General features: G+C 42.0%; 1 protein-coding gene across 2 annotated transcripts in view; it reads right to left on the reverse strand.

The window, feature by feature from the left end:
- The window catches only part of CDT1 (chromatin licensing and DNA replication factor 1), a 210,292-nt gene that overhangs the window by 175,649 nt on the left and 9,574 nt on the right, over positions 1 to 25,069 (reverse strand). Inside the window, exons 2-4 of one of the 2 annotated variants that reach the window (XM_044081703.1) lie at positions 24,196 to 24,345; positions 21,598 to 21,800; positions 227 to 421 (exon numbers count right to left, since the gene is read on the reverse strand). In XM_044081703.1, the coding sequence (XP_043937638.1) occupies positions 227 to 421; positions 21,598 to 21,800; positions 24,196 to 24,345 (548 nt within the window). Of the gene's footprint in view, positions 1 to 226; positions 422 to 21,597; positions 21,813 to 24,195; positions 24,346 to 25,069 lie in introns of both variants that reach the window. The other variant, XM_044081702.1, reaches the window with a different exon arrangement.

The raw sequence follows: 25,069 nt of genomic DNA on the forward strand, positions 1-25,069 counted from the left end.
TGGGAGCAATCCTTAACCCATCCAAGAAAGGCCACAAAACTCCTGCCAATGATTGCATGTGCTGCACTATTTACCACTAGACTGCACTACAACTGCACAGCAAATTGTGTACTCCTGCAGCCCTTGAAGTTGGCATGTGCCAGTTGACACTAGCAAAACCAGTGAAAAAAGCTCCAACAGGCATTTTTCAGAGAGAAACTAAGACTGTATAAAAAAAGTTCCTTACTTGCGCATCATGTCTTGAACACCTTGCTTGACTTTGGCAAATGTGATGGTCTCAGAGCGATTGAACAGCATTCCCACAATGGTGTCCATGCTACGAAACATCTCTGCCAAGACTTTGTATTTATAAGGCAAAGCAAGCCCTGGGGGAAGATCTTGAGCTAGGGTGTGAAAGCGTTGATATGCAGGTGCTTTTTCACTGTAAGACAAACAGAGTTAACCACCATTACCAAAACATCTACATCATTCCATTTTGTACCCATTAAAACATCCAGTCCATAGTGCACGCCCTTGTGCACATACCTCTGAACCTCATTTATACTAATACTGGAGTTTACCTTGGCGATACTTTTTGCATTTCTCATCTCCACTTCCATATCATTATACTTTGAGCAGGTTACAAAATAAACTTAAAGCCATGCCAAAACAGCACTCTGCCTTGCAGTTCATACCCACTTAGTACATTTTCAAATGAAAAGTTCTTGCTCAAGAAGCACCCTCCTTATATCCTCACTGGAGGATGGTCAACAAAAATTCAAACACTGCTTAAGTTTTATAGTCCTATTTTTTGACATTTAAATTCCTCAGGCATTAGAACGGGACTACAAAAAAACATTCCCAACAAGGATGGTTTTCAATACAGGTTCACACTAAAGGTTTGAACACAAGTTTGACTGACCACAAGCTGGTCTATCAGTGCAGAGTCCAATGAAGATCCACTGTCAGTCCAAACTGTGGATTGCTTTTGCAGACAGCTTCCACTATTTGACAATTCATGAACTAGCTTCTGGAAAAGAGAGTAAGCCAGTATAACTGGTATGTGAACAAAAAAAAAAAAAAATACTAAAACCAATGATTAACAGCTGAACTGTGTTAAATAGAAAATACACAGCACACAACAGTGCAGCAACCAGGGCAAACAGCATAAAAAGAGGCTCCGTAAAAAAACTATTTAATAAAACAGAATTGTAGAAGGATAAATGCTTCCACATAAGCTTCATTAGATCCTAACAGATTTAAAAATAGGACAGCCAATCACAAAATTCAAACAATGATGCAATGGCCTAGGCTTCAAAGTAGGTTTTAAAGGTATAGTATAGTTTAGACCAGGTAACTGGTGAGCTGGAGTGTTGCTATCCACTGCATTTCTAATAACGGTTGACAATATCCCTCTAGCAGACTAACAATGCCAATAGTAGTAAACTTAAAAGAATGCCCCACATGGTCTAGTGTGTTTATACAAAGCATTCCACAGCTCATTCTTCTAATACCACCCAGGTGCTGCAACACTCAGTCTTTCAACCTCTGGTTAGTCTTGCCTACACAAGACAATACAGTCTGTACAGGTTACCAAACAGTCCGCATGCACCATAAACTTATACGGCCTACACGCAGATGGGTGAACAAAAGTATTACTGCATGACAAAAATAACATTCCTTGCATTATCTACAGGGAAAGGTACCAAGTTTAGTTGAAACCTTACTAGATATCCTAAAAAGATCTAACAGAACTCCCCTTTTAATGTCAGATTGTTCTTAAAAATAAAGCTAGGGACCAACTACCTTCTGAATGGTGTCGTCTAAACAGAATCAACCAATTACTTAATTTTGCAGAGAGTTACTATACTACTATATTTCAGAGAAAAGCTACACCTAGGGCTATTGACATTATTGGGGTATGCCAATCTATATAGCAAATGTCTACCTGCAGTTCATCCAAGGTCATGGACCTCTAGTTTTAGAGCTGGATCCACTTCATATCATATCCCTTACCTGTCAACTTGTCTGCTAAATGGCTCGTAGCCTGTAGAAAGTCACTGTCACATGTATGCAATCTGGACATTACGCAAGAACTGTCCCTTCATGTTACCGAATATCCTAGTAGGATGCATACTACTCCTAGCCAACAGTTTTTCCTGCATTCCTTTCTGTGTAGCTGTGAGTCAATACTGCCATCAGAATTTGACTATAGTTGTATCTAAAAATCCATTTTTCCCTGAACCATTGCATAGTAAATCTGAAACAGGAACCACTATGTTCCAAAAATCAACAAAAATCAAACTAGTTCACACCCTCCCATAAAATAAAAATAGTCAAAACACCTATAGTAAAGATATTGCCCATATGCACTATCAGGAAAAACCTACGATTCCCATTCAGCTAAAACCAAACTGGCATAACTACTTGCACAGGGTATGCCCATGGCAGCACCCTGCAGCTACAAACAGAAAATATCAAACACAAAAACATACTTCAAAATAAACTATCAAGTAGATATCAAGTCAATGCGCTGATGTGATAAGCCACTAAAACTATTAAGAAAATTCCAGATGCCTAGGTATTAGGCATGATAGTAAACATGTTAATGTCCAAGGTCACCAAAATAAGATTCCTTTCTTGAAAGGAAAACAGCAGGCACCCTCACCAAAAGTCCATAGAAATTCCTCTATCTTTCTATACTGCTGGTGCTCGTGCCAAAAAGGTTTAAGTTCATGTTCGGCAAATATTGATAAGGGCTCTGTCGCACAGCCCTTACCAGCCACAAAAGGCCTGAAAGATGGTCTCATTCCTTTTATGTATTTTAGGAAGGCCATTAAGAGGAAACAGGACGTTCTACAAGCATAAAATCATATTGTTCCTTGGACATTTTACATTAAAAAATCATAAACAAACCTTTCCCGTACAAAACAGTTCACCTCATTTGGCTACAGATAAATACGTACCACTATCATTTGAGAAAAGTCATTGTGCCCCTCTACACATCACTCAGACCCAGAGTACAATGCCTCATTTGGCATGTACCTTACAAGACACCTGCAACAGCTGGAAAGACCACAGAAGTACCTCACCAAGAGGATCAATGACCTAAAACAGATTCCCTATGCAGCTAGACTGATGAAACTCCAGCTGTACTCTGTCTGATACTGTACTCTTGTTGGATACTGCCTACTCAGAGGTGATCTCTGCCCACCATACAAGGCCATGTCCAACCCAGAACTGGACATGTTCCACCTAAAGAAAACCATATTCCCTCCCTTGAGCCACATGCTGTAGGATCTAAACCTCACCACAACAGGACGTGCTGGAGGGATAGATTCCTGTCCCAGAGACTTCCCATGTTCTGGAACAAGATTCCAATCTATTTTGGGCAGAGATCCTTGCTAACTCAAGAGAAACCCTGACGAGTGGATGGGGAAACAGTTTACCCCGGGGATCACCAATGGCTCTGCTGGACAGAGGCACAGGGAACTAATCTAAGGGGGTGATGAAAGCAAATACATTGCGGCTAGGCTTATAAAATGCCTTCGGGCAGATAGCCTAGTACTCAAGAGTTCTTACATACTTTCAACATATACATTTGTGTCCATTACACTTGCACAGCCCTTAGCAGGGCGTATACACTGACAAATGCTTCAACCACAGCTGGCAGCTGTAGACCGAATAAACTGTTTCCTTACGAGTTTAGGCAAGGACTGTACGTTATCCTTAAACAGTACCTTGAAAGCAGCATCCCTTGCAAACTTCTGTAAAACAAGGACATCACTAACCTAAGCTGTCTTGCTGGAACAAGAGTTGACTTATTGGCATGGTTAGTTTGCTGGCGGGGGGAATATAGTAAAGTTAGATGCAACGGATAGCAACACTCAAGGCTCATAGGTACATGGTTTAAACTATGCAATACCTTTAAAACCGGCTTTGAAATCTAGACCATTGCATCATTAATAGTTTGAATTTTGTGATGGTTGTTTTTTTTTTGTCCGTTAGGATCTGATGAAGCATGGTGTGAAAGTGCTCATCCTTTTACAATTCTGTTTGAGTTTTTTATGGAGCCTCTTGTTTTTATGCAGTTTGCCCAGATTGCTGCACTGCTTTATTTGCCGTTTATTCGGATGTGAACAAGTTCCCCAAATAGAGTTTTTTGGACCCCTATACACCACTTCTGGTATTTACATGTTCCAAAACTCTTCCCTCTTGGTTTTATACATGTGAACCAGCAGTGTAAAAGCCAGATTTGTGGGGGTGGAAACCGTATTTGTACCATTTCTGTCCCAAAGAGCAAACACGATAATTGAAACTGAAGTTACAAAATGCTGTACTGAAGACCCGACTAGAGCAACTGTCATTAACATTTGCTAGATTCAGTTCATCCACATTTGACCTCTCCCTTACAAACGCATTTACCCACTCAAGCTACTAGTGAAAGTGTGGATAATATGCTGATACTAGGTACGCAGAATACATAGCCCCCAGAGAAAGGAGTCTATTCAGATGCAATACTAAAGCGCCACATAAAATATAGGGAAGTTTGCCTTTAGCCAATAATTACCCAATAGGATAGATACACAGTGACAATGAAAGAAATTTAAAATTAATCTGAAAGAATGATGCAGGTTATGGATTTACACATTTTTAGGCAAACACAGTCAGAAGGGAGGATATAGACTAGGTTAAGCATGCTTCGCCCAGGGAAGACTGGATGTACATTTCACCTCAATCTTTGCTGGAGATGAGAGATGGTGCAGACACCTAAAGGGGGAGGGATACACTAACAATTAAGGAAGTAGGTGGCAAAGCCCACGCACTAATCTATAATCATGCTTTAGGCCATTAGTGGCATGTGTATGGTTCATGGTTCTAAGACTTGCAGCTTGTTCAACCACGCTAGCCTGGCGGGGAGCTACACAGATTCCAATACTAGAGATACTACCTAGTGTAAATGAAGCGTGTAGCATAACACACAGCAGTATAGCTTTAAGTGCCAGTGTTGCGTTAACTGATCTTGATCAGTTATGGAGTTCAAGTTGGAATTTCAATGAACAGCACAGACTTCCTTTGGTAATAAGCTGTGGCAAGTGAATAGATACTGTGAAAAAAAAAAAAAAAAAAAAAAAAGTGTCAAACACCAAAATTTACTATGGCCTTAAAATGAATCTGGTTCTAAATAGTATGTTGCCTTACAAGGACCAAGTACCTAGAGTTGTCGCACTCAACTTTCATCATACTCTGCAAATGCAATAGCCAAAGGACATACCAAGAGAACCCCCCTTTAACAGTGAGGTTCTAACTACAGCTCACCTTGGAGAAATCTAGTTTTTAACTCAGCCTGCCATTATCAAATTCCAAGGCTCAGGACCTCAGCCATTAACAAATCGTATAACAAAACAAGGAAGCTACTAAAAATCGCTAAGGACACTAAAGATAATCACAAAGCCTTCTTCAGCTATGTTAGAAACCTGGGCAGAAACCCTCAGATATGCTCAGAATTAGTTCACAACAAAAAATACACTGAACCCACAGATATTGCCAACATTCTGGCCGACAGATTCAGTGTACATTTCTCCCCTCCCTCACCCCCAAAAGATGATAAATACTTATCCCAGCTGAATGTAATCTCCCTGTCATCTCATATGTCCAGGTGAGAGCCACCCTCAGCAAAGCTAAAAACACAGCATCAATGGGACCTGACTGTATCCCGGGTTACGTGCTACGTGAACTCCAAGAGGAGTTAAACCCGCACATAAAAATGCTATTTAACCTTAGCCTTACTACAGGATATGTACCCGAATACTGGTGTACAGCAACAGTGGTCCCACTCCACAAAGGGGGTACCTCTACAGACCCTGGGAACTACCACTCCATAAGCTTAACCAGCCTGGTCTGCAAAGCTATGGAAAGAATCATTATGGAACTCAGACATTGGGGACCTACAGACACTTGACCCCACCCAGTTCGGCTTTGTAAAGGGCAGATCCTGCCTTTTGAACCTGGTTGACTTTCGAAACAGTCACTAGAGCCATTGAGGGCAAAGCAGTCCATTACAGCCTACCTGGACTTGGCTAAGGCCTTCGACACAATACCCCACTCAAGCATCATAGATAAGGGTTTACATTTAAGCTGTTGAGCTTGTCACTAGATGGGTTGCAAATTGGCTAAAGGACAGAACCCATAAAGTTAAAAATTGCTGGAGCAATGTCAGACTCAAAGCCAGTCACAAGTGGTGTCCCACAGGGATCTGTCCTGGGACCCCTCTTGCTTGGCATTTATTTCTCAGATGTTAAAGCAAACATGGGAGGGTTGTGGCTGACAGTTTGCAGATGACTGCAAACTAGGTGCCATAGTAGATACACCAGCGGACACATACATCCTACAAAAAGGACTCACAGCAACGGACAACTGGTGCCGGAGTCATGGCCTTAAACTAAATGCCAAAAAATGTATAGTCATCCCCTTTGGGAAAAACAAAGTACCCACAAATTATCACAGACAGCAACCCACTGAGTTCGGAAAAAGTAATCAGAGACCTAGGGACCCAAGTCGACAGCAACCTCTCATTTGACACCCACGTTGCCAAAGTGGTTAGAAAAACATTCTACCTTGCACACCATATCATGAAGGGATTCACATCCAGATCCAAGGATGTCATTGTACCCCTATACTCCTCCCTCAGACCCATGATTAAGAACAATGCCCCATTTGGTATGCACCTCACGGCATTTGCAACAGCTGGAGAGACCACAAAAGTATCTCACCAAGAGGCTCAAGGGTCTCCAACATATGTCTTATTCTGCCAGACTAAAGAAACTCCAGCTCTATTCAGTAGCATACCGCCTGCTCAGAGGTGATCTGTGCCTGATGTACAAGGCCATGTCCAATCAGGAACTGATGGACATGCTCCACCTCAAAAAATCCAAATCCATCAGAACCACGAGAGCTAAAGACTTAAACCTTGGCTCAAGTATGAATAGGACATGGAGGGGTAGATTCATAACCCAGAGGCTTCCCATGCTCTGGAACAAGATCCCAGTTCATGTTGAGAGTCAGTGAGGGGCTCTGCCTAAGAGAAAACTTGATGAGTGGATGGGAGATCATAAGTTTACCCCAGGGGTCACATCTGTGTCACTACTAGACAGAGGCACAGTAAACTAATTCCATTATATAAGGGGACCTTCACTGTCACTACTAGACAGAGGCACAGTATTCTAAATCTATTCTGTGCATTTTGTACCATTTTATGGGGTGGTACAAGCCACAGCACTATGGCTAGGCTTACAAATGCCCCAGGGCAAAAAGCCTAGTGCTAAACTATGAAACTATAACAAATGGCTCTAGAGTTGCAGGATCCCTCCACTGATTGATGCAACCAAATCTTGGCAGCATAGGAGCTTCAGTCTGTCACACTGCCCCCCGAACAGCTTGCCTTCAAAACAAATCAAAGGCAGAAATATTCTCTCTCTACTACTCAAACTTGGCCCATCTTCTAGTCCATCCTTCATTAGTAAGCTGGCCATAACAGTTACCTGTACCCTTTAAAACATCTACTCCATGTTAGAAGCTCCCTTTTTTAAGGGGCCAACCTTATACAACTGTATGATCTCCAAAATCTACTCAAACTACTGCAAACAAAGGTTGCGCAACCAATTCTACATTGATCAGTGACCTTACTTGGACCCCTCCAAAACAAAACATGGTCTTAATTCAAAAATAAAACCACCCTGGAAAGACAGCCAGCTAAAGCCAAGGGATAAACCGAAAACTCCACTAAAGCTTCAAATGCAAGAGGCATGCAGATGCAATCCCAACCCCGCATACATACTACAAAGGACAAGCTACACTTTCAACATACAACAGTATTTCAATGACAGCCTCCATTCTCAGTAGAGAATATTCTTAATCATATGAAACGCAAACTTTTCAAAAAGGACTGGGGGAAGCCAATTTCATCAACACCCCCTTACATGGCATTAAAACTGTACATTACAACCCTATATTAGCAGCAGCATTGAACTCAAACTAAACTCAGCCTGACAAAACCCAAGATCCAGTAACACTACCAAGTTAAAGATGCGCTACTTGTGACATAGGAACTAGAGCTGCCATCAATAGACCACCAGTGTTATAATGCTTTCATAGAACCAACACCTACTTTCCAGACTTAAAGTGCTTGCAGTTTGCCTTCAATCACAGCACTGCCAAAAAGAAGCTTTGTGCCTTTATGCAAAAGGTAAAGATGAACTGTTCAAAGTTTAAACTCCTTAAAAAGCAATTTCTAGCCTTGCTTTCCAGAGCTGCATACAATACACGCAAGTTATAGCATTAGCCTCAAGTGCAAACAAAATCCATTGGAAAGTTAGAGGTTAGAGCTCCCCTATCCAGCAACATACTGCAGAGTACACATTTCATACAAATTTCCCAGTCTGTAGGGCTATTACATAAAACTAAAATGTTCAAGTTTGAGTTTGGTTTGTTCCTTTTAGCATTATGTAGTGGTGAAGACAGGACCATAAATGCAAACTTCCTGGCTTCACAAAGCAACAAGAGGACAGAAACCAAACTAAGGACTGGCACAGTTAAGTGTGCACCCACTAGAGCTTTGGAGAAAACTAAAGAAAGCATCACAAAACAAGAGTTCTGTATGGTAAAGAAAAAATTCAGTGGAAAGGAAACTGAGCTAGTGTGCCAGATCAAGTGCACTAGTGACATTAGAGAATACAAGCAGCCCAGATCAGATTACACCAATTAAGGCACATGCTGGTGCAAAAGGATAGAGTCCTGACTGCACCCCAGGAGACCAGAGTTTGATCAGCCAGAGCACTACACAAGCCAGATAAGACTACTGCCTTGGCCTGCCCTCCCTCCTGGGGAGTGGGTAGTGCATACTCTACAACACAAAGGTTAGGTGCCATTTCTCCTAGAGACTGGGAAACTTCCACAAGGGAAATGCACTCAAGCTACCACATCCACCAGTCACAAAGCATGGATGTCCACAGCATGTTCCCTTCTCTTGCAAAACTTGGGAGAGGGTGATGCATTGTCAAATGAAAGCCATCAGCCATCCTTGAAAACCCCCAATGGCAGTTTAAGTGTCTTGACTTGGCCAACTCTCACCTCAAGAGGGAACAGTACCCATCAGATAGACCTGAATCATGTAGCAGGAACAAAGCAAACAATGGGGAAACAGTCCTGACAACCCCACACCCAAGGAACAGATAAGGGATGGAGCGACCAACACCACATCATCCATCTGGTAAAAGGAAATGGGCCAGATCAGTACTAAAAATCAAGATGGGCAGAGACAAAGGTGCACAGCATGTAGCATTATAGTATGGCGACATGCATTTAACTGTCAAACAGCATTAGTGTGGTAGCTTTCATGAACCATGACCAAGAACATTCAGGCTCAAAAGGGAGGTTATAACCCCTACAGTCTGCAAGCATCCATGCGAACTGCAAAGATAGTTAAAGCACAAAACCCTCAGTTGCCTGAATGAGGGCCAAGCCACAATGGGTTCCAATTTAAGGGAACTACTTCACTGGAAATGCCTTTGTATCCTTCCACATTGCCCTAGTTTCTCCCTGCAAATTCTGGTACAAGACTGCACCAAGACATCACTGGGTGTAGCAATTTCAATCACGGATACTTTTGTCTTCTCATGGACTACTGTACCTGGTTCTCATCTATTTTTTTGTTTTTGATCTGTGTATTACATGGGATCACCCACTATCAAAACTTCATTTGCTATACCGCTTCATGGCTCATGTTTCCAATGCTTCTCTGCTACTTCACTATTGTAATAGTTGCACAATTCCCAATGGAATTTGATGCCTTTCAGTATACAGGCCCCCAGTTTTAAGGTATCCCACTGCAACAAGATGTACAACCATTTCCAGTTTTACAGAACCCTCATTGGTCTGTTTCTCCCACATTACTAGTTTTTGTAAATCAAAATGTATATAGCCTGTCCTGGGCCCCCAACATTAACCTTTAAACCTTTGGTTTAAATTCACATCTCAACCATTCCTGCAGATCCAGATGAGCTTGATACAAGTTCTGTATTTACAACTATATTTATGCCCTTTCCACATTTGCCTTCTCATCTTAGCATGAGACGTTACTAGGCTAATGGCCCTAGGACCCTTACAAGCCTAGCCAAGTTCTAACCTTATTTCCATGATCAGCACCCATTGCCCCTGTCCAAGGACACAGGTGGAACCCCTAGGTAAGTTTATGGTTACCCATACAACCGTTCGGGTTGCATTTGAACAGGGCCAATGAGGTGCTCTGTTTGATATGAAGTGGGAGTCTGTTCCAAAGGTGTGGTAACCTCTGGGAGACAAATCTGTCCCTCAAGCAGGTTCTATTAATGTCACATCAGGTTAAGGTCTTTACAGTGAGTAACCCATGTACCATTTGACTTGCGGAGATATGGCATTCCCAATAAAGTGGGTTCAGAGACTGCCTTGTATGCAAGGCAGAGATTGCCTCGGAGTAGTCTACATGAAAGAAGGAGAGTGATTTCAGATCAAGTCATCTGGCTTGTGTGGATAAATTTTCCTGGTGAGGAACCTCTGTGGTCTCTCCAATTGCTGCAGGTGCTTCGCAAGGTACATACCAAAAGGAGCACTGTACTCTTATTAGCCTGATTAAGGAAGAGTACAGGGGAGGTTATAACTTTCTGGAGGCAATGCCCTTATGAGATGAGCAATTTAGAATTCCCTTACCACTGTGGAGACATGGCAGTCAAAAGTGAGGTTGCAGTCAACCTGGGTGCCCAGGTCTCTCACCATTATGTACTTAAAGTGTTGCTACTCATGTGGTAGTTAGCAGGACCACCCTTACCGAAAGGGATGGCACCACATTTTCGCAGAGTTTAATGCAATGACTTTGGTACCAATCATTTGTTTGTGAAAGACCCTCTTAAGATGTTTACATCATTTGGACATTATGACCACTCCCAGTTTGCAGTCTCAGCAAACACAGCCACAAACAATTAGTTTTTGCTTGTACTTCAAAGAAATAGATTCCAAAACAGTTAAGGTCATAGGACTGATCCTTGAACACTTGTTACATTGTCTGTTGGAGATGGAGCCCCTTTAGTCAAAATAGAGGAATCCAGTAAGACAGTTATCGACCTATCCAACAAGGGTTTATACCTAACTGGGGGAGTTTGTCAATTATGCCCAAGAAGGAGATGGTGCCAAAAGCCTTGGTTAAGTCTAGGCTGTATGCACAGATTTCCCCCTCATCCAGAGCCTTTGTGGACTGTTTCGAAGTCCACCAGGTTTAAGAGGCATGACCTCCCTTCAACAAATCCAAACCAAATAGGGCAAGTATTTGGAGCGGACTCATCTTCAAGGTCCACAATTCACTCCCTAGCCTTGCAGATAAGGCTAGGCAGGCTAATAGGTCTACAGTTCCTGGGGTCGGTGGAAGCAGCACCCTTCTGCAAGTAACAGTAGACATTTTCCATTCGGCCAGAATGAAGCCATTGCTTAAACTATGACTAGAGTACCCAGTGGTGTTGCTAATTCTTGTTGGAACCTAAGTAAGATGAAGCCTGAGATGTTCAGGTCCCATACATGCCATGTCCCATAGATGCTGCCCCCTTGGCCTTGGAGAGAGCACCAACTACCTGCTTTTTAGAGAAGGTAGGGACAGGGGAGTGAATTTTTCACAGAACCTGTTGGCTAACAGGTCAGCCATGTCCACAGGCTCAGTATGTGGCATCATTAACTACTGGTGTGTACCAATTCTGGGCCTTGCCTTTTAGGAAGGCTACAGATGTAATTAAACACCTTATGGTTGTTTTTAGTTGAGGAAGCCAATTTGGAATCATAATTTGCTGTGGAGGACTTCACAAGCAGTCTTATTTGCTTAAGCGGATGAGAGTGTCAGTTGAGGGCTTGCTCCCCCTTGCTCAAGAATTTTATATTGTAAAGCCTGTTAGTGGCAGTTGTCCACCAGGCAAGTTTGCTCTTCCTTGAGGAAGAGGTTTTCGGTCTATTCGGTACAGCAGTCTCAATGCAGTTACACAGGTTTGTATAAAGCCCTGGTGTACAACTCTGCATAGTTGCCAGTTCAATCGGGGGGGGGGGGGGGGCAGAGAAGCTATTTATATCAACCCATAAGAGGTTATAATCTGCTTTGGAAATGTTTAGTGGCTGCTGGGGGAGATGGATCCGGTGTGAATTACTTCGGATGAGACTGATTTGTGGTGACATCTCACCAGGGAAGACCTCACAGTGGGGATGCTACAGTGGTCTCCCATATTGGTAATTGCCAGATCCAGGATGTTGGCACCCCTTTTGGGGGTGTCGACCAGCTGGGTCCAAGGCACTGGATTTAAAGTAGAGGATCTTTTGGGCAAGCGAGTTTGAGCAGGAGTAACCTACCCAGTCAGTGGATGGTTAGTCAGTCACCCAGAACCATAGCGTTCAGATGCATCTTGACAGACTCAAGTAGATCCAAATAGACTTGAGTGTGAGTCCTGTAGCTAGCAATAACTTTAACAGGTGTCCTATCAGTTAATTGCACTTTAAGCATCTCCAGGGAGTCCTGTTTGAATATATTCAGTTAATGAAAGCGGATATACAGCCTCTGTTTTCACACCTTCAGTTTGTGGTCTGAACATGTGGAAGGAGGTGTAACCAAATATGGCTGGGCTATTCACAACCTTGAACCAGGTCTGACTGCACAAATGAGTCAGAGGCTGTCAGACTTCCCATACTCTGGAATGAACTACCCATTCATGTCAAGCAAAGCTCCTCATTAGACCTCTAAGGAAAATCTTGACTGGATGGAAAATAGAAACTTCACCCCGGGATCACTTCTGCAGCACTACTTGACAGGGGCACAGGAAAATATTTTTTCTTGGGTGGCGAAAGCCAGGGAACATTTTTGGCTACGCTTATATAGGTCCTAGAGCAGATAGTCCAGTACCTACCTATGAACCTGAGGACAGCTTCCAATAAGTGCGGTTTCATGTTAAGACAGAGCATTTAACAGTATAACCTTGAGGTTTAGTTTTGAGTTGTTGGAAATTTTGTCCTTGACACACTGCCCAAGGACCAGTCTCTGGTAAAGCATAAAGGTCTGTCAATTATGTCATCCCAGGCTGAGATACTAGATCCCCTTAAAACACCAGAAACTAAACCAATTACTGATGTCATTTTGTTTGTATTGAGGCATCATACTAAGTGAAGATAAAATGCTGCTTAAGGTTGCAATGTACCTACCAGAGATGCAGTCAGAGTGCTCAGTCATGTTTCGCTTTATATACTCCTGAAAAAAGTACATGAAGTCATTCACATGGACTGACGGAATCATAGAAGTACCTGTTGAGAAACTTTAGTGCATGCGCGATATGGCTACCCTGGCACTTGACAGACCTTTTCTTTATCCAGTCTGGTGAGGGACATCTGTCTCACGATGGAATCGCCTACGACCAATATGTTTGGTTTTGTGGTTTGCATTAAGGGCTGGACAGGCAAGACTGGTACATGAGCTTTGTGCATTGTGTTCTGCAGCAGAAATTGTGTAGCATGCTTGTGTTTGGGAGGTCTCCCGTGTGGACCTCTGAGTATGTAGGTGCGTGTGGCGCAAGTTTGGGTGGAGTAGGAGGCGAGGTGTGCATGCAGACAGCCTGCTCATTGTCTTAACCGGAGACAGAATGGATACAAGGTTCTGAAAATAGTCTTCTCTCATGTAGAATTTGTATCGATTAGGAGTAGAAGGTGGATGGTGAACGAAGTAGTTGCTACACTGCCTCAGGATGCCCATGTCGACCAAGTTGGCTGGGGAAACTGTCAGTCCACTGGAGTTAGGTAAATTTATGATTAAAAAGGTCACACTTGGGGAATGGCTAGCGGGAGAGGCGTGTGTTGGTACCTCCGAGGTTAGGCTTAGTGTTCTAATAGAGGGCTGAGAAAAACTTCTGCAGGACCACAAGTGCCAAGGGAAAAATTTAAACTTGAGCTGAAAGAATGAGTGGATCTTGCTATTAAAGGCTGACCCCACACAACCTTGCACTGAGGAAGGGTTGCAAAAACCTAAAATCTTTGCTCTTTTTTCAATAAATTTTAGTTCAGTTGCTTTTTGATATTCTTGCAATTTACCAACTGCTACTTTACCAACGTTCGTATCGTTACTGCTGTTAAAAATGTAACAGCATTTGCATCTAAACAGTGACCACTGCTATGCTAAAATGCACAACTGTGCACTACATGCAAACAAGTGCAAATGCAGACCTTGAGAAACCTTTCAACTCAAACTAGCCAATAGATGGGATGCAGACAGCACTCCCACAAGGGTGCAGATGGGCCTTTATCTACAAAGATGGCTTGAATTTAAAGGTCAGAAGTTGCAGACCCAGAACAGCAAACCTGGAGCTGGGCTATCCTATAGCTGAACTAGTACAGTATACAGTAAAATGTAGCAAACCATTTAGACAATTCAAACATGCAAATACAAATTAAACATGCAATACAAGAGCAAAAGCAAGCACTTGGTTGGAAACGGATGCCTCAGATCATTCGGTAACGAAGAGCTGGTTTTAGTGTTCAGGTGATAAGTCTAGATTCAGCAAGTCTGAATGTAGCCTCTGCGATAACATGCAGAAGTGTTAGAAACTCAAAGTGCATAAAATCATACACAACAGCAAAAAATCAATTTAAATAATGCAGCAATTCCCAGCTTAGAAGTGTGTAGGCCACACCTTCACACCACAGGAGTGTGGACTACAACTCTCCCAATGTAAAACCGGTTTGGAATCAAGTGCTTAAACCAGAATCAAGACACTTTCTATCAGACAATGAGCCTTCAACCAGAAGGCCCAGTTAGAGTGTAGGCTTTCCTCGCCTGCCACAAGAGTTCATACCACAAATCTTCCAAATGTAAAATAACTGGTTTGGAACCAAAGTGCTTAAACCAGAACAAAGATGGTTATAACTGGCACAATAAGCATTCACCCAGCAATTGCCAGCTCAGAAGGGCAGGGGCCACACCCTCTCCTCCCATAGAGAGGACTGCAAACCTATCTAAAATAACTGGCCTGAACCAAAGTCCTTAAACCAAATCTTTTACACTTTGTATCAATTACAATTTAATCAGAGAACTAATAGGCAGTAATAAAAGCAATTTAACAATTTCAATGCATTTGTTTGTTGCTTAATGTGGGAAAAGAAAATATTTTAGCCGTTTTACTTTATCAGGCTAAGCAGCAGTAATAAACGCAGTAGAACTGCAACTGAACACAAACAGCAAAAGCAAAAAAGCAGGGAGAGAAATACAGTAAAAGCAGCATTTTTAGAAGGGGAAACAGAAGATAATTTAAGGTTAAGAAAATAAGGGGGTGGGCCTTCACAACTAACCTCACTGTACTCAATGGAATGAACCGATATGATGGGACTGGGAAGAGAGAGTGTCCCACTATCCAATTTATAGTAGAGGCAGACAACTCAAGCCACCAAGTTTTAAGAACGAAGTAAACAGTTGGATGGACAGAAAAATGGAGACAAAAATCAGAACAGAAAGAAGTGCAGTAACAAGTGGATGGGATTACCTTACAAGTGCAAGCAATGCTAACTGCAACCAATAAGTGCAGCACAGGAAAGCAAAAATCACTGAAACAGAGCAAGAGCAAAAGAGTACTTGCCAGTTTAGTAATCCAGATGGTCTTAAGCACAGTAATGCATTAAATGAAGTACCTTGCAGGATGTGCAGTAGCAAGTCCTGCCCAACCCCTACCCCCCCCCCCCAGATCTGTGGGGTAAATCTAAATATTCATACATGTGCCAGCATGATAACTGATCTGTCATAGCATAAACACAGCTGGCAGAACTCCAGTGCCCAAGTAAATTAACAAGCTAGTTAACCCCCCCCCCCCCAATAAGGATCAGTTAACCATCTGCTTTGTAGCTATTTCAGTCAGCTGTGTGGGTTGCTTAGATTTGTTCTTAGTCCTGGATTTGAACATGCAGAGGGCTGCTGGCAACAGCAATATAATGGACTCTCCACATTACGTAAAAATACATGCCAAGGTACCAAAAAAAAAAAAAAAAAAGTCCAGGTGCCCAAAGAAGGGAAATCCAGCCATAAAATGAAAAAACAGCTTTATTCCAACCCAAACCATTAACGTTTCTTAAAATTCCACAAATATGTTTTTGTTTAAAGTACTTCATCATATGCAGACAAAAAATAGTTTTTATATTCAACAGTTAAATCAATTATCCAGTTAAATCAATTATCCAATGACTTAAAGAAACTAACCCTGTGACAACAAACACGTGAACTGTAATTCAAATACCAATAAGACTTAAAGATCAAAACACAGGAACTTTGGTATATGCTTCTTTAAGTCAAAACAAACTTAAAATTAAACATTAAAAAAATTACCTTAAAAAATAACTATACCCAATATAAAAACTCTTCCTCATGTACACCTCTTACTGCATGCAACACAAGATGTGCAGCAGCTGTAACTCAGGAAGTGAAGGCCAGGATGGTATATACCTTTACTCAAGTCATACTCGACCTGGCTGCAGTGGTTATACTTGTGTAACTGCATTTACAGTACATAAATCAACTTTTCACCTGATCAGTTATGACCATCCCAAACCTGAATTTACATTGTGTTGAAAGCATACCTCTTATCCTAAGAGCAAGAGATCTGGACAAAGCCTAAAATGATGGGGGGACAAATAGGGACAGATTTTAAATATGGGTCCTACAAACTTAGAAGTTGATTTAATAGGTTTTGCATCAGCATGAATTTTCTGAAAGATGGAGTCTTAAAATCAAATGTTTATTTAATGACCTCCATCCTCAGCTATTTGCCAGAAAAAGTACAGATTTAAGAGGAACAAAAAAAAAAGGCAAAAATCTGGACATTCTGCAAAAATCTGTAGTGGAGAGGTATGGTTGAGAGCATATATACCTAGAGAGATGTACATATTCTCACATGCATACATGGCTGTCATGCTGGTGTCAAGTTCTTCTGTATGCTACAGACATACATGTATATATACACACAAGGGAGAAGTGGACTATTGGTGTAGAGCAACGGTCACCCATGATGGTAATGACCAGGTCAAGGATATTGCTACCTCTAGTGGGGGCAAGAACGAGCTGGTCCAAGGCATTGGAATTGATCAACTCCAGGAAACGTTGGGCAAGTGTATTGGTACACTAGTAGTTTATCCAGTTAATGGAGGAGTAGTTGAAGTCACCTAGTAAGAGTGCTTAGGTTGGCCCCCAATATTCTCTAGGGTGCTTGGGAATGTGGAGTGCAAGTCTTGTGACATGGTTGGGACCTACAGCAGGCTACGACCTGAATCGCTGCCTTACCAAATGTAAGCTGCACCTGAAGCATCTCTGAAGCGTTGCTGAGCTACCAGTCTGGAGGTCTGCACATCCTTTATGAATATGGAAACACCACCGTCTTTGGAGCTTCGGTCAAAGTTCTTGGGCCAAAAGGTGTGGAATGAGTTATAGCCTGGTAGTGCAGGGGTGCATTCTGCTGCCTTGAACCATGTCTGTTACAGCACAAAAGTCGATGTTCTCCCACTTAAGTGCCTCGAGCGAATGCATTTTGAGATTTAGACTTCTAGCATTGAGCAACACGACCCTCTGATTACATTTGTTTGTAGCTTTTACAGTGGTAATTTGGTCTTTGGAACACTGCCTAAAAAAGGCACTACAGGGGTGGCAAGAGCCTTTGCCAGTATCCGGAAGCCCAGGGGTGACAGATGCAGGCCATCTCTGGCAAACCATAGTGGTCTGTTAATAGTCATCCCAGGCAGACATACTGTATTCCCCCTTAGAGGGGCACCAGAAACTTAGCCAATTGTTGAAATTCAATCATTTTCGGCTTGTTCTACTGTATTCTGGGCGATTGTAGGATGCTGCTCAGGGTAGGGTAGGGTCATACCCACCTGGGCTACATAAGAGAGCTCCTCCATGTCTCTTCATGTAGTTCAGGGAGGTACATCTCAGGTCATTCACGCCCATATGTAGAATGACCATCATATTTGTACCTGTTGAGCGACCCGAGTGCATGCATTGTGTTGGATCCTGGCACCTGACAGGCAGCAGACTGTTACTGTCTCCTTATTCAACCTAGTGAGTGGGACATCAGTGCGCCTCACTGAAAGTCACCTATGACTAGTGCTGGGCATGCCGTTTTGCCTTAGAAGCTTTGGTTGAGTGTGGCACATTGTTTCTGCCTTGGAGGTCTCTGCTGCTGGAGTAGATTTTTGAGAGCCTCCACGAACGTGGGTGCGCTTGTGTTTTTATGTGAAGGCAATGCAGGTGTGTGCCTCATGTGGTGCGGTGCAAGTGTTGACCTTCTCTTGACCAGCTATTCCAGTCTTGGCTTGAGTGGCCTCAGGATGCCCAAGTTCACCAGGTTAATAGGAGAAAGTACAGGGAACTGACCTTTAGACATGCCTGGAGGGGTGGGCATTGACAGTACCAGAGCAGTTTTCTTGTAGAACTGCTAGTGCTGGTAGCACTCGTGTGCTACAATAACTGCTACAAGTAGTATGGTAAAGTGCTAGGCTAATAAGCTAGTACAAGTGCAGGAGAGGAGAGAACTAGTAGATCCAAGTGAAAAAATTTTAAGCAGACTGGCACCACTCCGCTTTCAAACAGTCCTGGATGCAGCCAGTCTGTATCTGGACCAGACAAGTTACAGGAAAAGGGGGAAACTAGCACAGACCCTATTTAATGCGGGCACTATTACAAAATATTCTATTTTATTTGATATTACCAGATTAGTGTTTACCCACTGATCCTAATGGGCAACATTAACTGGCTAAAAGTTTACTGCATTGGGGTGGTAGTTTACAAAAATTTGAGGAACCAGCCTTTCCCCTGGTTCTTAATTTAAATTACATCATTTTTTCCCCACAATTAAGTTCATTTTAGTGGTGTACCATGATTATGGACTTACTACTTAGTTTTAGTCCGCTCAAAAAGTTGACTGTTCTCTAAACTTTATATTTTACTAATGCAGCGTGCATTTTTTTTTTAAATGCAGAAGTAAATGGGAACTACAGAAGCACTATTTCTTTATGAAGTGTAGCTGGGGTCCATGGACTGCTTTAGGTATCATTAAGTGTGTTGTATACATCTCTTGGAACATGTACTGAACTTTGACTTGAGTTTTTAGCAGGCAGTGCACATATGGAAGATTTGAGAAAATTTTAAGCCTGCTAACAAGCTATGTAGATTAGGGGATCTCAAATGACTTAGTGCCACATGAGGTAGAGGGCCACTGAAGAAAAATTGCCTGGATTAGGTTATGACCGTCCAACAAAACTGAGATGAACAGATGGTAGACATAAGATGCCCAATTGCAAGAAAAGTCCGAACACATTTCAGCCCAATGGCAGCAAGTCCTGCCAAACAAGGGTCACCGATTGGACTTCCTGTCCCCAGAAATTACAAGTCACTGACTGTATACTGCAGCTGTCAGACTGCAATAAAAATGGGTACAGTAATTTAAGCTTGCTGCTGTCAGACAAAACTACAAGCTACAGTCCAAAATACATCAAACTTGAAACAAAACTGTGTAGCCATGCAAGTTTATCAGACTATAAAAGAAACTATTCTGACGCACCCAAGATAGTACAAGCAATAGCTTAGCAACTTCAGTAATTTGCACTGCTAATTCAATGTTAGAAAGCCTTTACCTACAATACTTGTTGGCCTAGATCTCAGGCCTTAAACCATGCAGATTAAGCCATGCATCCAGAAAAGTACTCTAGCAGCCTGATACAAAAGATACAACACATTAAGATATATGAAGTGAAGTGCATCAGGCTGGGAAAGTATAAGGTCTGGATGTACAACTGTTGCTTATGCTGGCTGACAAGACTAACCTCACTGTTCTTGCACTACGCTGCATTCAATGTTGAGAAAAATTGCATCTTAGTATACTGTTTGTTCAAAGTGCAAACCTGGCATGCAGGAGTAACCATTCACACATCACTTCTCCCCCAAAGATTTCATACCATAATACCCATGAAAGCAAAGGCAATCCTATGGCCTGGCCCCATGTTTACAGTGTTGTGGGCAGCTCAATACAATGAAGAGGTGTTGCCAATTCTGCTGCACTACTAGCTACTAGTACATTTCCCAGGAAAAAATCAGGGGAAGGAGTAAAGCCACAGGTGAACTTTGCCATCTTCTACCAAATAGGCCAGGGAACACTTACCATGCATCTGCCTCAGACAGTCCCATTTCACCGCCTGTCACAGAGTATTATTCTGCAAGCTATAAAACAAAAAGGGGCTACACCTGCTCCACTGGCCAGAAGTTTGACACCACCAATTTAAATAGACTTTGGGATTATGTCAAGTAAAATGCACATGAAAGCTGCAAAGAAATCCTAACAGAAGATGCTCCTTTTGTAGTTTTGGCCTCAACAAGCACAATGATGCATTAACTTCCATAGCTTGAGCCCAAAACAAGTGTTTAATATTGTTTATAACTGGGACAGTACAATGTACAAAATTACTAGAAAAGGGAGCTTTAACTGAAGTGTCCAAAAGATGAGATCTTATGTTTTGCAAGAACACAAGCACAAGTCTGTGTTGTCCTTTCAAGAAGTGATAGTGACTGCTAGAGAAAAACACTATACTGCTGCATTACAAACATTTTGTTGTAAGCTATATGGGTTGAAATACTATACGGATGATTTTATTTACCGGAGTCTGCCTCCATCTCCTGGAGAGTATGCTAGTTATGAAAGCATGTGTTGTGTACATTTCACAAAGGAGGAATGCACAAGGTGTCAGGCTGAGTGGTCTACAGGGCTAATGCACTATGCTGTGGTTTACAGGGTCCCAGGTTCAAGACTTGTGGTGGGTTTAGTATAATGGTTAAGGTCTTACTTTATAGGCACAAGATGCAGGGTTTGATTCTGACTTAGGGTTATTGTAGGCTTAAAATGACCCTTTAGGGCAGTTGGCCTAATATTCACCTATGAACCTGTGGCACTGAGGAATCAAGTCAGGCAACTGACTTTTAAATGGGTCTGTACACCAGTGCCACAGAAACTAGTTCCTCACTTTTTTTGCTTCTTGGACAAAAGGGGAGGGGGGGGGCTACAGAAAGCTTTACCTGCTGTTTTAATTAAAACTGCCCTTGTTTTGTAACCACCCACTTAACTGGTGTCATGGCTTCAAAAATTAAATTTATAATATGTTGTACCTCTCAAAAGTGCAGGTATTCTTATGGTGAAAGCCAAAGAATTAAAATTTGCACAAAAAGCAAGAGTGCCTAGCTTGCAACAAACTTTTATATTTTCTCTGTGGCTTGTAATGTGAAATTAAGGGGGTGGTTGCACATCTGAAAGGATTCTCCTTAACATTCTTCCAGATGCCAAGACTTTACAAATCTGTGTTTTGGGAAGTCTGATCAAGTCAAATGAGTCTGAAAATAGACCTGCAACTTTACTAGTAAGTAGGGAAAAATAAAAGTCACATGCTCTTCATACAATCATCCACCATGCTACGCATATCCACAAAAGTACTACAATTGTGTCAAGGGCCATTATGAGCAAATACATCCATGATAAAGCCATGTCACCTCACCTCTGTTCAGCATCTCTTTCGGTTTCTCTGATGCAAGGCCCATTGACTTCACTTGCAGCTTTCTCCTGCAGCTTTACCTGCAACTCTTGGACTCTCTTTAGACGATCCTTCAGGGAAATGGATTCTTTAGCAGCTGGAACCTTTACTTTCCGAGTTAGCTCCTGGATCCTCTGTAGACGTGCCTTCAGCTCTGTAGTATCCTCCTTCAAAACAGACTGGGAGTAAACCCATGCAATACATGGCCATTATCAGACTGACTGTATATTCACTATACAACTACACCACTTTTTGCATGACTTGGTAACTAGTGAAAATTAAATTTGTCAGGGCCATTAGTGCACTAAATAAGCAAATCCCAGTTAACAGGTATGGAATTTATTCGAGTTTTCCTATGCCCCCATACTCAGACTGGGGGAAAAAATTCCTCCGACATGACCACTGAATTTTCAAATCAGTTGGGTAATACCCGAATATACTACACCCAAAAAGTCAAATTTCTTATTTGTAACCACCAGAGTTGTTAGAAGGAATTTAAACATCTACACGTCAAATCTAAAAGCAGGAATGTGTTTACTCAAAATGCCCACTGCTTGTACACCTAGTTATCTTTCCTTTTAGTTCTTAATTTTGCTTCAATTTGTCAGTGAAAACTTTTTTCCAGCTATGTCCCCAGTCCTTTCATCTTTGTTGATGACCCCCGCAAACTCTGCATTTCTAAATGTAAAGCTGGAGTCCATAAAAAGGCTCAATGCTACCCATCTTAATTCTAGCAACCACCCCCTCATACAAAGTGAATTTTATCCCTAGACCTAAAGTTTAGCAGCATTGATTGACCAATCACACTACCCCATGTGGTGACTATAATCAGACCCCCCCACCTAAACTTGAGGTCAGTGGAAAAAAGGGAATTCACAATTAAAAAAAACTCTACAAAACATTTCCATTGAATCATTTATGGAAACAGACTACCAGTGCAGCGCAAAGCATTTCTTACTTGAAATAAAACTGACATTTCCCAACATACTTCTAGGCTTGCCACCATCTTTCCAAATATCCTAGTTACCTTGGTATTCTGAGATTCACCAAGCAGTTCTATCTGAGAATGACTGGATGGGTGGCATACATTTCACTAGCAGTGTACGGCATTCAAGAACTAGTAACAAAACTGAACTGGGTAACACAATAGATCACACCACCAGAGCAAACACAGATGGAAAATACCGGCCAACCTTCTTCCTGCGAGTCTACCAAACTTTTGCTGGGAATATGCTCTACTTGCTTGTTGGTCTTTTGCATTATAGTTTGCCTTTATTGCAATGGAAATCCTACCAAGTATTGGGATCTCATCATGGCTGTGGGAGCAACCACTGCACATTGTTCAGTGATCAACTTCTAAATGACAGTAAAGTGCACTGATCAGGACTAGCTAATAATCTGCTTTCTGCAGCAAATGTAATTTATAATTAAAGCCCCCCCCCCCCCAATGCTTCTGAACTGTTCATCCAAACACCAGACTGGATCCACTGTCACAAAGTTCCATTCCTTACAACAGCACTTCAGCCCAACTAGCCTACAGTAGTAGACCTGTACTCCTGGCCCGGTATAAACCTACCATTACCCCAAGCAATCTTTTTAGCAACTCTCAAGGTGCTTGCCAGTTCAGCAAAAGCCAGAGTCTATGCCTGTGCAACCTCCATTAACTATACTGAAGCCTTTTCTTCCCATCATTTACCTTAACGCATTGTAATCAGTTCAGGATACAGTCCAATTATGCAGCTTCCCTTATACCACAAGGGTGATTTAGCCAGGATTTGTCTCTTCTACATCAAATACCCGCTGAGCAGCAGAAACATGACACTCATTAAGCCTCCATGTTAACACTGGAGGCTCAATATGTTCCTCAGGCATTTAGAGAGTGGCTTAACCCTGCCTGCACTGATTGTGCAAAGGGATGCAGAAGGATCCTCTCTAAACAGCTGAAACAGTTTGTAGTTCCAGTCATTACAGCCTATTAAACATAGCATCTACCAATGCAATTTCATCACCCCAAAGACCACCACTAGCTTCTATTCCTTATTACTCCCATCTTCAACTCCATCCTTCTGGCCTTTGAGGAAGGCATCACAGCAACAGCTGGGCTCCCCCCTCTACCAATTCCATTTTATGTTTGACTTCTCACACAGCACACAAACCAGTAAAAGTCATGGGATCACTCCATGTCAAATGAGAAAGCATTTGAAAGTCCCCATAATTTAATAAAATTGATTCTAGTTATTTCATAAGGTCACACTTTTGAACTACTTTAAATATAGCCACTGAGACATTCACCACCAGCTGCAACACTTTGCTCATCCATCTATAAAGATGGAATACAATAGACTTTGTTTAGTTACATTTAAGCAGAGAACCTAAAAAAAACTGTACTTAGTCTACTGAACTGACACGTCAGTCACAGGGTAGCAAGCAAAATTATTAGTCCATTTGGAAAAGGTGACAACACTGAAGGAGACCCCACAAATCCAGTTACAAGTTTTCTGTACTCACAAAATGTCTTCCCAGTGAAATGACCCACCAAAAGTAAATTCCCAGGTCTCTTACCTTTATCTCTGGGGTTTGTGAAGCAGTCTGGGGTTTGCTGTTGTGGCTAATAGTTGGAGAGGACGATCCACTCTTGTTAATTTGGTTCTTCAGTGCTTTATCAACAGATGGTGTCGACGATTTATCCTCTTTCAAGCAAGGGCTGGAGAGCTAAAGACGACACACCATTACTATTATACAGCAGCCCATCATTAAATTGATTTCCAAATTAAAAAAACAAATACTTTTTGCTATATCCAGCATTGACCAGCTCAGAGGTCTAGAATTTCAGTAAAGCCTTCTCAATAATAAAGATTGGTTAGCTCAAACTGACACTAGAAACTGCAATTTGTCCATGCATGCAAACATAGTTAAGAGCTCGCTGGTGAGTAAATTGTGCCCACTCCCATTCATTGTTTATAAAGTGAGCACACCAAAGTTGCCCTACTCAAATGCAGCACAGAAGTTAAAACTGTAGCAAACTGAAATTTGAGTAGGTGATTTCTGTTTAACTTAGGAGAGGAACCACAAGACTGGACACTTCTTAGAACAGGTGTGGAGCAACAATGGGCACTACATGAGCCAGCTAAGCTCTGGCCAGTAGCAGCCATTACCCATGTACCCAGGGACCACTTTGATAGCAAGGCAACAGCAAGTATGATTTACTGGCATAACCTGCAACAGTTTTCAGAATCCCAAAATTTATATCTATGAGATGGTATGATTATATTTCTGAAGGGTTTTTTTTTTTTTTTTTTTTTTAAAAGGTACATTTCCCACCAATACTCGCTGTACTGCAATTTCCATTCAAACGCCTCCAGTTTTTGGAAATTCTACCATTGTATCACTGATAAGAATTTCAAACTTCTGAAAACTTTATCAGCTGCCACGGGAT

Source organism: Protopterus annectens, chromosome 8.part1, assembly GCF_019279795.1.
Source record: "Protopterus annectens isolate FY-2018-M chromosome 8.part1, PAN1.0, whole genome shotgun sequence".
Taxonomy (NCBI): Eukaryota; Metazoa; Chordata; order Ceratodontiformes; family Protopteridae; genus Protopterus; species Protopterus annectens.